Source organism: Oncorhynchus keta, chromosome 7 (genome assembly GCF_023373465.1).
Source record: "Oncorhynchus keta strain PuntledgeMale-10-30-2019 chromosome 7, Oket_V2, whole genome shotgun sequence".
Taxonomy (NCBI): Eukaryota; Metazoa; Chordata; class Actinopteri; order Salmoniformes; family Salmonidae; genus Oncorhynchus; species Oncorhynchus keta.
The window spans coordinates 35,873,883-35,888,953 of record NC_068427.1 but is presented as its reverse complement, the minus strand read 5'-3'; the positions used below and the strand labels follow the sequence as shown (position 1 = coordinate 35,888,953).

At 42.7% G+C, this 15,071-nt stretch overlaps 1 protein-coding gene across 1 annotated transcript in view; it reads left to right on the top strand.

The window, feature by feature from the left end:
- LOC118385852 (low-density lipoprotein receptor-related protein 1B-like) overlaps positions 1-15,071 on the top strand; it is a 359,442-nt gene that overhangs the window by 107,431 nt on the left and 236,940 nt on the right. The window contains exon 19 of the mRNA XM_052521799.1: positions 7,122-7,202. Within this exon, the coding sequence (XP_052377759.1) occupies positions 7,122-7,202 (81 nt within the window). The remainder of the gene's footprint in view (positions 1-7,121; positions 7,203-15,071) is intronic.

Here is a 15,071-nt window from a genome sequence, read left to right as displayed (position 1 = left end):
GGTTACCTTTGAGTTGGCATAGTATTGGTTGTGAAGGGGTGAATGAGTGTACCAGTGTGCTTGTTATTGGTTGACCGGTAGTGCTGTGAAATAAGAATAGAGATATTATAACATGTCCTTGTCATCTGACACACTGTTTTCATTCTGTTTCCCCTAAATCTAATTTTCTGATAAGAATGTCCCATTTCTTCATTTATTAGGACCTTGAATACTTTGTTGTCTCTTCTATTTTCTTTCACTTGCTTCAGTCATGTAAGAAGTGAGTTTTAGCAGTTACATCCTCTGGGCCAGGAGCTCAGAATTCACCAGCTCAGTGTTCTAACTTACAATTACAAAGTTGTTGCCAAATAAGACTTGTAGTATTATTATTTTTGTATGTTTTATTATTATTGCAGAATTACAGGATCTATCAAAACTGATATCGAAGTAAGTTTTAGTGCATGTAATTTGAATGGCCGAAACGTTTATTTAGTTTTCATATGGTAGACTTTATTTCTGTATGGTACTATAGTCAAATCTCGCAACTATACTATTTTGACTCGTTCAGAGGGAACTTTCCTGGCCATAAATTCTGTATTTTGTGATGTGGAAATAGAATTCCTCAACAAGCATAAAAGAATTGAGAGAAAAAATCATTTGAAAGGTTTTTAAACCTCTGATGTTAAGTCCCCTATTTAGCGGACTTTGAGAGTTTCTGGACCAGCTACGACTGACAGTTTGGTTTACAAAGCGCTCTGTGAACATCGCTTCACACCCCACATTTGCATTGGGAGTGACGTGTAACATTTTCTGGCCTATCCAGACTACGAATCAATTTTCTCTCCCTTTTAAAATCGACAGAGCCCTGCCTGGGAGATGGCATATAAAAGGGCGACAGTCTAGCGATTTCAGCAATCGTGGTCCCATGTTGCTCTGATATTCGCAGCCAGATATAGAGCTCTCAACATGAAAAAACACTAAATCATTTTGTATAATTGAAACACAACCACTTTGTTTGTCACAGAAAGATGAAATCACGTTGTTTGTAATGCTGAAGTTCTAACGTGTCTGCAGACATTCGAGTGTCTCTGCGTCGGCTCGGATGAGGCTTGGTATGGTAGAAAATGCTCTGTCGCCAAATTTGTAGCCACTAAATACACTACATGGACAAAAGTATGCGGACACATTGCTTGTCTAACATCTCATTCCAAAATCATAGGCCTTAATATGGAGTTGGTCCCCTCTTTGCTGCTATAACATCCTCCACTCTTCTGGGAAGGCTTTCCACTAGATGTTAGAACATTGCTGCGGGGACATGCTTCCATTCAGCCAAAAGAACATTAGTGAGGTTGGGCACTGATGTTGGGCCATTAGGCCTGTTCCAATTAATCCCAAAGTCGTTTGATGGGGTTGAGGTCAGGACTCTGTGTAGGTCAGTCAAGTTCTTCCACAGTGATCTCAACAAACCATTTTGTGCACGGGGACATTGTCATACTGAAACAGGAATGGGCCTTCCCCAAACTGTTGCCACAATGTTGAAGCACAGAATCGTCTAGAATATCATTGTATGCTGTAGCATTAAGATTTCACTTCACTGGAAGTAAGGGACCGAGCCCGAACCACGAACAATTGTCCCAGACCATTATTTCTCAACTTTACAGTTGGCACTATGCATTCGGGCAGGTAGCGTTCTCCTGGAATCCATCGAACCCAGATTCGACCGTCGGCCTGCTAGATGAGGAAGTGTGATTCATCACTCCAGAGAACGTATTTTCATTGCGCCAAAGTCCAATGGCGGTGAGCTTTACACCCCTCCTGCCAACGCTGCTCAATTTTATATACCTGTCAGCAACGGGTGTGACTGAAATGGCCAAATCCACAAATTTAAAGTTGTGTCTACATACCTTTGGCAATGTAGCGTATGATCAAATCAAAATCAAATCAAATCAAATTTATTTATATAGCCCTTCGTACATCAGCTGATATCTCAAAGTGCTGTACAGAAACCCAGCCTAAAACCCCAAACAGCAAACAATGCAGGTGTAAAAGCATGGTGGCTAGGAAAAACTCCCTAGAAAGGCCAAAACCTAGGAAGAAACCTAGAGAGGAACCGGGCTATGTGGGGTGGCCAGTCCTCTTCTGGCTGTGCCGGGTAGAGATTATAACAGAACATGACCAAGATGTTCAAATGTTCATAAATGACCAGCATGGTCGAATAATAATAAGGCAGAACAGTTGAAACTGGAGCAGCAGCACAGTCAGGTGGACTGGGGACAGCAAGGAGCCTTCATGTCAGGTAGTCCTGGGGCACGGTCCTAGGGCTCAGGTCAGTTGAAACTGGAGCAGGAGCATGGCCAGGTGGACTGGGGACAGCAAGGAGTCCTCATGTCAGGTAGTCCTGGGACATGGTCCTAGGGCTCAGGTCCTCCGAGAGAGAGAAAGAAAGAGAGAAGGAGAGAATTAGAGAACGCACACTTAGATTCACACAGGACACCGAATAGGACAGGAGAAGTACTCCAGATATAACAAACTGACCCTAGCCCCCGACACATAAACTACTGCAGCATAAATACTGGAGGCTGAGACAGGAGGGGTCAGGAGACACTGTGGCCCCATCCGAGGACACCCCGGACAGGGCCAAACAGGAAGGATATAACCCCACCCACTTTGCCAAAGCACATCCCCCACACCACTAGAGGGATATCTTCAACCACCAACTTACCATCCTGAGACAAGGCCGAGTATAGCCCACAAAGATCTCCGCCACGGTACAACCCAAGGGGGGGCAACCCAGACAGGCCGACCACAACAGTGAATCAACCCACCCAGGTGACGCACCCCCCAGGGACGGCACGAGAGAGCCCCAGCAAGCCAGTGACTCAGCCCCGTAACAGGGTTAGAGGCAGAGAATCCCAGTGGAAAGAGGGGAACCGGCCAGGCAGAGACAGCAAGGGCGGTTCGTTGCTCCAGAGCCTTTCCGTTCACCTTCCCACTCCTGGGCCAGACTACACTCAATCATATGACCCACTGAAGAGATGAGTCTTCAGTAAAGACTTAAAGGTTGAGACCGAGTTTGCGTCTCTGACATGGGTAGGCAGACCGTTCCATAAAAATGGAGCTCTATAGGAGAAAGCCCTGCCTCCAGCTGTTTGCTTAGAAATTCTAGGGACAATTAGGAGGCCTGCGTCTTGTGACCGTAGCGTACGTGTAGGTATGTACGGCAGGACCAAATCAGAGAGGTAGGTAGGAGCAAGCCCATGTAATGCTTTGTAGGTTAGCAGTAAAACCTTGAAATCAGCCCTTGCTTTGACAGGAAGCCAGTGTAGAGAGGCTAGCACTGGAGTAATATGATCAAATTTTTTGGTTCTAGTCAGGATTCTAGCAGCCGTATTTAGCACTAACTGAAGTTTATTTAGTGCTTTATCCGGGTAGCCGGAAAATAGAGCATTGCAGTAGTCTAACCTAGAAGTGACAAAAGCATGGATTAATTTTTCTGCATCATTTTTGGACAGAAAGTTTCTGATTTTTGCAATGTTACGTAGATGGAAAAAAGCTGTCCTCGAAATGGTCTTGATATGTTCTTCAAAAGAGAGATCAGGGTCCAGAGTAACGCCGAGGTCCTTCACAGTTTTATTTGAGACGACTGTACAACCATTAAGATTAATTGTCAGATTCAACAGAAGATCTCTTTGTTTCTTGGGACCTAGAACAAGCATCTCTGTTTTGTCCGAGTTTAATAGTAGAAAGTTTGCAGCCATCCACTTCCTTATGTCTGAAACACATGCTTCTAGCGAGGGCAATTTTGGGGCTTCACCATGTTTCATTGAAATGTACAGCTGTGTGTCATCCGCATAGCAGTGAAAGTTTACATTATGTTTTCGAATAACATCCCCAAGAGGTAAAATATATAGTGAAAACAATAGTGGTCCTAAAACAGAACCTTGAGGAACACCGAAATGTACAGTTGATTTGTCAGAGGACAAACCATTCACAGAGACAAACTGATATCTTTCCGACAGATAAGATCTAAACCAGGCCAGAACTTGTCCGTGTAGACCAATTTGGGTTTCCAATCTCTCCAAAAGAATGTGGTGATCGATGGTATCAAAAGCAGCACTAAGGTCTAGGAGCACGAGGACAGATGCAGAGCCTCGGTCCGATGCCATTAAAATGTCATTTACCACCTTCACAAGTGCCGTCTCAGTGCTATGATGGGGTCTAAAACCAGACTGAAGCATTTCGTATACATTGTTTGTCTTCAGGAAGGCAGTGAGTTGCTGCGCAACAGCCTTCTCTAAAATCTTTGAGAGGAATGGAAGATTCGATATAGGCCGATAGTTTTTATATTTTCTGGGTCAAGGTTTGGCTTTTTCAAGAGAGGCTTTATTACTGCCACTTTTAGTGAGTTTGGTACACATCCAGTGGATAGAGAGCCGTTTATTATGTTCAACATAGGAGGGCCAAGCACAGGAAGCAGCTCTTTCAGTAGTTTAGTTGGAATAGGGTCCAGTATACAGCTTGAAGGTTTAGAGGCCATGATTATTTTCATCATTGTGTCAAGAGATATAGTACTAAAACACTTGAGCGTCTCTCTTGATCCTAGGTCCTGGCAGAGTTGTGCAGACTCAGGACAACTGAGGTTTGGAGGAATACGCAGGTTTAAAGAGGAGTCCGTAATTTGCTTTCTAATAATCATAATCTTTTCCTCAAAGAAGTTCATGAATTTATCACTGCTAAAGTGAAAGTCATCCTCTCTTGGGGAATGCTGCTTTTTAGTTAGCTTTGCCACAGTATCAAAAAGGAATTTCGGATTGTTCTTATTTTCCTCAATTAAGTTAGAAAAATAGGACGATCGAGCAGCAGTAAGGGCTCTTCGGTACTGCACGGTACCGTCCTTCCAAGCTAGTCGGAAGACTTCCAGTTTGGTGTGGCGCCATTTCCGTTCCAATTTTCTGGAAGCTTGCTTCAGAGCTCGGGTATTTTCTGTGTACCAGGGAGCTAGTTTCTTATGAGACATTTTTTTAGTTTTTAGGGGTGCAACTGCATCTAGGGTATTGCGCAAGGTTAAATTGAGATCCTCAGTTAGGTGGTTAACGGATTTTTGTCCTCTGGCGTCCTTGGGTAGGCAGAGGGAGTCTGGAAGGGCATCAAGGAATCTTTGTGTTGTCTGTGAATTTATAGCACGACTTTTGATGTTCCTTGGTTGGGGTCTGAGCAGATTATTTGTTGCAATTGCAAACGTAATAAAATGGTGGTCCGATAGTCCAGGATTATGAGGAAAAACATTAAGATCCACAACATTTATTCCATGGGACAAAACTAGGTCCAGCGTATGACTGTGACAGTGAGTGGGTCCAGAGACATGTTGGACAAAACCCACTGAGTCGATGATGGCTCCAAAAGCCTTTTGGAGTGGGTCTGTGGACTTTTCCATGTGAATATTAAAGTCACCAAAGATTAGAATATTATCTGCAATGACTACAAGGTCTGATAGGAATTCAGGGAACTCAGTGAGAAACGCTGTATATGGCCCAGGAGGCCTGTAAACAGTAGCTATAAAAAGTGATTGAGTAGGCTGCATAGATTTCATGACTAGAAGCTCAAAAGACGAAAACGTCATTTTTTTTTTGTAAATTGAAATTTGCTATCGTAAATGTTAGCAACACCTCCATGCAACACCTCCATGATCATATTCATTTTATAGTTATAAGAAAGATTACATTTCATAGTAAGTTGTTTATAATTTTACTGTTACTATATTTTGAAAGCATTTCAGTTATTTCAAGCCCTATTCCCCCTCTTTTGTTGAGTAGAAATAAAATAATGTATGATTTTTTTTCCTTTCATATTTTCATAATATTTGTACTATATATTTGAGCTTCTATCCTCAAATGTGAGTCAATGTGTAACTATTTTTACCAGGAAGGTGAGATCCAGAACCTTCTAGAACTCTGCAGCATTTTAGTTTTGCTTATGGCCATCTCATGAAAATGAATTACTCTTGGATATGTCTATTTAGGTGAAAATCTACATTTTGCTGTAACGTTCAACCTCCCATCCCTTCACTGTATGTGGTAAGGATGGCACATATCAGTCTCTGTTGTATCGTCTCCGACTCTCCTTGTGTGCCTACTAAGCTGCTCCACTACACAGTCACAAACAACCAGAGTGTAAGCTGTAATTAAAGTTTATGCTCGGCTTCATTCAATCATAATCAAGCTGCGCTCCAAAACATATTCTCTCCCATACTGTTGTTTGAGGTTCCTCAGGCATTACTGCTCTGTAGGAGTTCTCACCGCGTCTCTGGCAGTTCAATTTGCTCCACTGCAGCGACGAAGGGTTTTAAACACCTGAAGCTCCACACGTCGTGGTGCCACTGCCATTTGAGATGGATGCTAATTTTAATTTTGTTTGCTAGAAGTATGGTAGTTGTCAACCTGTATGTTGAACCCAGAATCTCCACTCTGTCGACTAGACTGAGAAATTAACCAGACATTATTTATGCATGTTGATATTTATTTTTAATGAGTGTTAAACCTCAACCAGACGGTCGCTGTCGAAGATAACTAAAATCCTTAGAGCGAAAATGTAGAAGACGAGTGTGATAAACATTCACTATGTCCTAGCTAAAGCCCTAGGTGTTTGTAGCAGTAGGGATTCCAAATAATCCAATAAAATGTAGTCTCTGAATTCAAACCAAAGTCAATAAAGCTCCTGGCATCCAATGGAAATATCTCAGAAAGTGTGTTATATGTGATGCGAATTCAAATGCAGATCAGATGTATTTATGCCCAGATTTACATTGACACTGACACATATTTACATTGACAATAGTGGGTGGAATATTTAGCTACCAGCACCATCAATAACAGTTAGAGAAAGTGAGAGTTGGTGTCTCTTTGAGCACACTGGAAGAAGTAAGGAGCCGATGTTGGTTAATTACGAGGTGTTTGTTGGTTTTGAACAGGCAGCTAGCAGAATCACACACAAAACAATATATACTGTTGATACTGTTGAAAAATGAGTTGGAATGGAGTGTTTGTAAGGAGATTTAGACAAAGTATTTTCAGAATAAATGTAGCCCTATGGGTTTGGCCTTTAAATAACTGTAGTTGACTATCTCTTTGCTTTTATGTCTACAGCATTGCCGACCTGTGAACCACTCACCCAGTTCAGCTGTTCCAATGGGAGATGCATCAGTGTCAAGTGGCATTGTGACTCAGGTACGTTCCTACTGAAAAACTACAGCAGTGTTTCGTCAACAACCATCAGGGCTTCAAAAAAAATAAACAACTTTGAGGTCACAATACTTGAGGACAGGAGTTGAAAAACACTGAACTACTGTACATTGCACATGCACCTTGTATAACCCACAACCTTGAAATCAACCACAATCTCCTTATGTAACGAAAGTGGTTCGGAGAACCACACTCTTCACCCACTATGCACACCACGTCATTTCAACTTGGATATTTGGGTAATATTTGGTTGAGACATTGATCAATGAGATTACATCCTTTACTCACCCATTTTTGTTTAGTTGTCATCTAAATGTGTTATCACTGACGCGCTTTCAACCATTTGAAAACACAAAAAGTTAAAATGGGAATACAACACCAGATATTTGGTATTTATACAACAACTTAATGTGTTGTCTGTGCTTTATCTAATAGAACAACCAACTGTCCTGGATTGCAGTTGAGATTACAGTAGAAGTATGTAGTGCAAGTGATCAATGCTGTTTGAGATTCTGCACAGATTATTGTGCAGGATCAGCAATTGTGAAGATTTCTACAGACCTGCAAACTTTGCGTGCTTTCTTAAACATGCACGCTTCCTATGATTACATAAGAAGACATGTATAGTTACAGTAAGAGAGCCTTACCTTTAGGCTTTTTACTGTATTACAAAGTCCTATTCAATTGTGTTGCCTTCAGAAAGTATTCACACACCTTTACTTTTTCCACATTTTGTTGTGTTACAGCCTGAATGTAAATGCTGTCTCACTGTCCTACACACAATACCCCATAATGTTATTTGTACAAATTAATAAAAAATGCACTTGTTATGACAAGTCTAAATCATTTCAGAGGTAAAAATGCACATAAATTACATGGACTAATTATGTTTAACATGATTTTTGAATGAGTACCTCGTTTCTGTACTCCACATCCAATTATCTATAAGGTCCCTCAGTCGAGCAGTGAATTTCAAACACGGATTCAACCACAAAAACCAGGGAGGTTTTCCAATGCCTCAAAAAAATGGCATGCCATGGTAGATAGGTAAAAATAATTCAAGCTGACATTAAATGTCCAGTTGAGCATGGTGACGTTGTAATTACATTTTGGATGGTGTATCAGTACACAGTCACTACAAAGATACAGGCGTCCTTCCTAACTCACTTGCCAGGGATTTCACCAATAGGCCAATGGTGACTTTAAACAGTTACAGGGTTTAATGACTGTGATGGGAGAAAACTGAGGATGTACCAACAATATTGTTGTTACTCCCACCAACAATATTGTAGTTACTACTTTGCAATAAGGCACCAAAGTAAAACTACAAATAAAAGTCTGGTAAAGAAATTAACTTTAAATCCTGAATACAAAGCGTTAGGTTTGGGGCAAATCTAACACCACACATCACTGAGTACCACTCTTCATATTTTCAAGCATGGTGGTGGCTGCATCATGTTATGGGTAGCTTGTCATCGGGAAGGTCTTAGCTCTATTTATGCTACAAAACTCCCTAAGGACAGCCAAATCCTAGAGGAAAACCTTCTTCAGTCTACTTTCCAACAGACACTGGGAAACAAATGCACCTTTTAGCTAAACAATAATCAACTGTGGCTCAGTTGGTAGAGCACGACAATTGCAACACCAGGGCTGTGGGTTTGATTCCCATGAGGGACCAGTAAATCAAATCAAATTTTATTTGTCACATACACATGGTTAGCAGATGTTAATGCGAGGGTAGCGAAATGCTTGTGCTTCTAGTTCCGACAATGCAGTAATAACCAACAAGTAATCTAACTAACAATTCCAAAACTACTGTCTTATACACAGTGTAAGGGGATAAAAAATATGTACATAAAGATATATGAATGAGTGATGGTACAGAGCAGCATAGGCAAGATACAGTAGATGGTATCGAGTACAGTATATACATATGAGATGAGTATGTAAACAAAGTGGCATAGTTAAAGTGGCTAGTGATACATGTATTATATCATGCAGTCGATGATAGAGTACAGTATATACGTATGCATATGAGATTAATAATGTAGGGTATGTAACATTATATAAGGAAGCATTGTTTAAAGTGGCTAGTGATATATTTACATCATTTCCCATCAACTCCCATTATTAAAGTGGCTGGAGTTGAGTCAGTGTCAGTGTCAGTGTGTTGGCAGCAGCCACTCAATGTTAGTGGTGGCTGTTTAACAGTCTGATGGCCTTGAGATAGAAGCTGTTTTTCAGTCTCTTGGTCCCAGCTTTGATGCACCTGTACTGACCTCGCCTTCTGGATGATAGCGGGGTGAACAGGCAATGGCTCGGGTGGTTGTTGTCCTTGATGATCTTTATGGTCCTGTAACATCGGGTGGTGTAGGTGTCCTGGAGGACTGGTAGTTTGCCCCCGGTAAGTCGCTCTGGATAAGAGAGTCTGCTAAATGACTTAAATGTAATGTTAAATGTGATGCGTTGTGCAGACCTCACTACCCTCTGGAGAGCCTTACGGTTGTGGGCGGAGCAGTTGCCGTACCAGGCGGTGATACAGCCCGCCAGGATGCTCTCGATTGTGCATCTGTAGAAGTTTGTGAGTGCTTTTGGTGACAAGCCGAATTTCTTCAACCTCCTGAGGTTGAAGAGGCGCTGCTGCGCCTTCTTCACGACGCTGTCAGTGTGAGTGGACCAATTCAGTTTGTCTGTGATGTGTATGCCGAGGAACTTAAAACTAGCTACCCTCTCCACTACTGTTCCATCGATGTGGATAGGGGGGTGTTCCCTCTGCTGTTTCCTGAAGTCCACAATCATCTCCTTAGTTTTGTTGACGTTGAGTGTGAGGTTATTTTCCTGACACCACACTCCGAGGGCCCTCACCTCCTCCCTGTAGGCCGTCTCGTCGTTGTTGGTAATCAAGCCTACCACTGTTGTGTCGTCCGCAAACTTGATGATTGAGTTGGAGGCGTGCGTGGCCACGCAGTCGTGGGTGAACAGGGAGTACAGGAGAGGGCTCAGAACGCACCCTTGTGGGGCCCCAGTGTTGAGGATCAGCGGGGTGGAGAGGTTGTTGCCTAACCTCACCACCTGGGGGCGGCCCGTCAGGAAGTCCAGTACCCAGTTGCACAGGGTGGGGTTGAGACCCAGGGTCTGGAGCTTGATGACGAGCTTGGAGGGTACTATGGTGTTGAATGCCGAGCTGTAGTCGATGAACAGCATTCTCACATAGGTATTCCTCTTGTCCAGATGGGTTAGGGCAGTGTGCAGTGTGGTTGAGATTGCATCGTCTGTGGACCTATTTGGGCGGTAAGCAAATTGGAGTGGGTCTAGTCTCTCAAAGCACTTCATGATGACGGAAGTGAGTGCTACGGGGCGGTAGTCGTTTAGCTCAGTTACCTTAGCTTTCTTGGGAACAGGAACAATGGTGGCCCTCTTGAAGCACGTGGGAACAGCAGACTAGTATAGGGATTGATTGTATATGTCCGTAAACACACCGGCCAGCTGGTCTGCGCATGCTCTGAGGACGCGGCTGGGGATGCCGTCTGGGTCTGCAGCCTTGCGAGGCTTAACACGTTTAAATGTCTTACTCACCTCGGCTGCAGTGAAGGAGAGTCTGCATGTTTTCGTTGCAGGCTGTGTCAGTGGCACTGTATTGTCCTCAAAGCGGGCAAAAAAAGTATTTAGTCTGCCTGGGAGCAAGACATCCTGGTCCGTGACTGGGCTGGATTTCTTCTTGTAGTCCGTGATTGACTGTAGACCCTGCCACATGCCTCTTTTGTCTTAGCCTTTGAATTGAGATTCTACTTTGTCTCTGTACTGATGCTTAGCTTGTTTGATAGCCTTGCGGAGGGAATAGCTGCACTGTTTGTATTCGGTCACGTTACCAGTCACCTTGCCCTGATTAAAAGCAGTGGTTCGCGCTTTCAGTTTCACGCGAATGCTGCCATCAATCCACAGTTTCTGGTTAGGGAATGTTTTAATCATTGCTATGGGAACGACATCTTCAACGCATGTTCTAATGAACTCGCATACCGAATCAGCGTATTCGTCAATATTGTAATCTGACGCAATACGAAACATATCCCAGTCCACATGATGGAAGCAGTCTTGGAGTGTTGAGTCAGCTTGGTCGGACCAGCGTTGGACAGACCTCAGCGTGGGAGCCTCTTGTTTTAGTTTCTGTCCGTAGGCAGGGATCAACAAAATGGAGTCGTGGTCAGCTTTTCCGAAAGGAGGGCGGGGCAGGGCCTTATATGCGTCGCGGAAGTTAGAGTAACAATGATCCAAGGTTTTTCCACCCCTGGTTGCGCAATCGATATGCTGATAAAATTTATGTTTTCAGATTAGCCTTGTTAAAATCCCCAGCTACAATGAATGCAGCCTCCGGATAAATGGATTCCAGTTTGCAAAGAGTCAAATAAAGTTCGTTCAGAGCCATCGATGTGTCTGCTTGGGGGGGGGATATATACGGCTGTGATTATAATCGAAGAGAATTCTCTTGGTAGATAATGTGGTCGACATTTGATTGTGAGGAATTCTAAAATCAGGTGAACAGAAGGATTTGAGTTCCTGTATGTTTCTTTCAACACACCATGTCTCGTTAGCCATAAGGCATACGCCCCCGCCCCTCTTCTTCCCAGAAAGATGTTTGTTTCTGTCGGCGCGATGCGTGGAGAAACCCGCTGGCTGCACCGCCTCCGATAGCTTCTCTCCAGTGAGCCATTTTTCCGTGAAGCAAAGAACGTTACAGTCTCTGATGTCCCTCTGGAATGCTACCCTTGCTCGGATTTCATCAACCTTGTTGTCAAGAGACTGGACATTGGCGAGAAGAATGCTAGGGAGTGGTGCACGATGTGCCCGTCTCCGGAGTCTGACCAGAAGACCGCCTCGTTTCCCTCTTTTTCAGAGTCGTTTTTTTGGGTCGCTGCATGGAATCCATTCCGTTGTCCTGTTTGAAAGGCAGAACACAGGATCCGCGTCGCGAAAAACATATTCTTGGTCGTACTGATGGTGAGTTGACGCTGATCTTATATTCAGTAGTTCTTCTCGACTGTATGTAATGAAACCTAAGATGACCTAGGGTACTAATGTAAGAAATAACACGTAAAAAAAACAAAAAACTGCATAGTTTCCTAGGAACGCAAAGCGAGGCGGCCATCTCTGTCGGCCCCGGAAGTAGACAAATGTGAAAATGTATGCACTAACTACTGTAAATCACTCTGGATAAGAGTGTCTGCTAAATGACTAAAATTTAACAACCTAAAATACAATACACTGGTTGCTTACCAAGTTATAGTTTTGACTTAAATCATCTTGAACATCTATGGCAAGACTTGAAAATGAACAACAAACTTGACAGAGCTTGAATAATTTGACAAATAATCATGTGAAAATATTATACAATCCAGGTGTAATTGCTGCCAAAGGTGATTCTACCAGGTATTGTGTGAATACTTATGTAAATGAGATATTTCTGTATTTCATTTTCAATACATTTGCAAACATTTCTAAAAACATGTTTTCACTTTTTCATTGTGCGGTATTGTGTATAGATGGGTGAGAATTTATACATTTTTTAAAATCCATTTTGAATTCAGGCTGTAACACAACAAAATGTGGAATAAGCCAAGGGGTATGAATACTTTCTGAATGCACTGTATCTAATGCTTGGATAGTTTCATCTGAGCCACTGTTCTTAATCCTATTCTTTAACTTTTATTTTTGGTTTAGTTGGAGACATGAATCCAACATATAATTTGTTAACTTGTCAACACAACCAAGCGAACAAAACAGCGCCCCTCTGTCTCAGTATGTGTAGCTTATCTAGGCTATCTGAAGCTGTCTGTTCAGAAAGAGTATGACATTGCTGCCACCTGTGGCATTGAATGTAAGGGAAGCCTGCGCGCATTTGGTCTTCCATGATACAAAAAAATATTTAAAATAATAGCATATCAGCGTTGAGCTAAACTGAGTGAGCTCAACTGTGAATGGTCCTGTCACACCAAAAAAAACTATTGGATTTGGCTTCAGGTCAATCACATCACATGCCAAATGTCATTATTGACAGAAAAAAAGTTTAATTGTTGCAACTCGTTGTGTTGTTGTCCTCCTGTGGCTAGCTAGCTACCAAGCTAAAATAGTCCCTTTCCTAAATTATCCATGGATGGAGATAATGTTTGGTTTTACTTACATCTAGCTACATGTTGAACTTCCATCCTCTCAAGCCAGGAGCACATTGTAACGGTTTTCTAGGTGTGGTGAAGGAGAGTCGGACCAAAACGCGGCGTGTAGATTACGATTCATGTTTAATGAAGAAAACACACTAAACACAAACACTACAAAACAATAAACGTAACGAAAACCGAAACAGCCTAAACTGGTGCAAACTAACACTAGACAGTTACAAGGACACTAAGGACAATCACCCACAAAACAACCAAAGAATATGGCTGCCTAAATATGGTTCCCAATCAGAGACAACGATAAACACCTGACTCTGATTGAGAACCACTCCAGACAGCCATAGACTCTGCTAGATCATCCCACTAGCTACAATCCCACTATATACCAAAACCCCAAGACAAAACACACCACAATACAAAAACCCCATGCCACACCCTGGCTTGACCCAATACATAAAGATAAACACAAAATACTTCGACCAGGGCGTGACACACATTGTATGCATTTATGGTTGGATCAGAATTGCTGCTATAATCATTGGCCAGTATGGAGAGTAGTATGCTAATGTTAACTTAGACTTTTGGTTTAGATGGAGATGTGAATCCAACATTATCAATTATTAATTTGTAGACAAACTGGAATTAAAGCCAGACTAAGTCAGTGACACAACTATACAAGATCCCCTTCAAATGTTGATATTTGGTTGTGTTGACAACCAAACACAATTCAATAGCCAGTTGTATTCCTCCACTATTGGTGGAGGAACACAATGGCGCTGACAGAGAGGGCTGCCTCGCTTCTAGTTCTTAGAAAACGTTGCAGTATTTTGTTTTTTATGTGTTACATTGTTATCCCAGAAAATGTTATGCGTTATTACAAACAGCCGGGAAGAACAAAAGGATATCAGAGGAGGCACGCTCACCCTCCCTCCGCTTCCGAGTATATCACTCACTAATGTTCAGTCCCTGGATAATAAAGTTGATGAGATCAGGGCAAGGGCTTCTTTCCAGAGAGACATCAGGGATTGTAACATACTCTGTTTCTCGGAAACATGGCTCCCCCATGATATATTGTCGGAGTCGGTATAGCCATCTGGATTCTCAGACCATTGTTATTCCAATTTTCGCGATGCATACAAGGCCCTCCCCCGCCATCCTTTCGGCAAAGGAAAAAAAAGAGTTGTCATTCCCTCTGCAAGGAAATCAAACAGGAAAAACATCAGTATACAGACAAAGTGGAGTTGCAATTCAATGGCAAACCAGGCTCTTCGCGGACACTGACGTCTTGCTTCCGGACAAGCTCAACACGTTCTTTGCGCGCTTTGAGGATAACACAGTGCCACCAACGTGGCCAGCTACCAAGGACTATGGTTCTCCTTCTCCTTGGCCGACGTGAGTAAGACATTTAAACGTGTTAACCATCGCAAGGCTGCCGACCCAGATGGCCTCAGATCATGTGCAGACCAGCTGGTTGGTGTATTTACAGACATATTAAGTCTCTCCCTATCCCACCTTCTTAAAGATGGCCACCATTGTCCCTGTACCCAAGAATGCAAAGGTAACTGAACTAAATGTCTCCCTGTAGCACTAATTTCTGTCATCATGAAGTGCTTTGAGAGACCAGTCAAGGATCATATCACCTCCACCTTACCTGTCACCCTAGACCCACTTCAATTTGCTTACCACC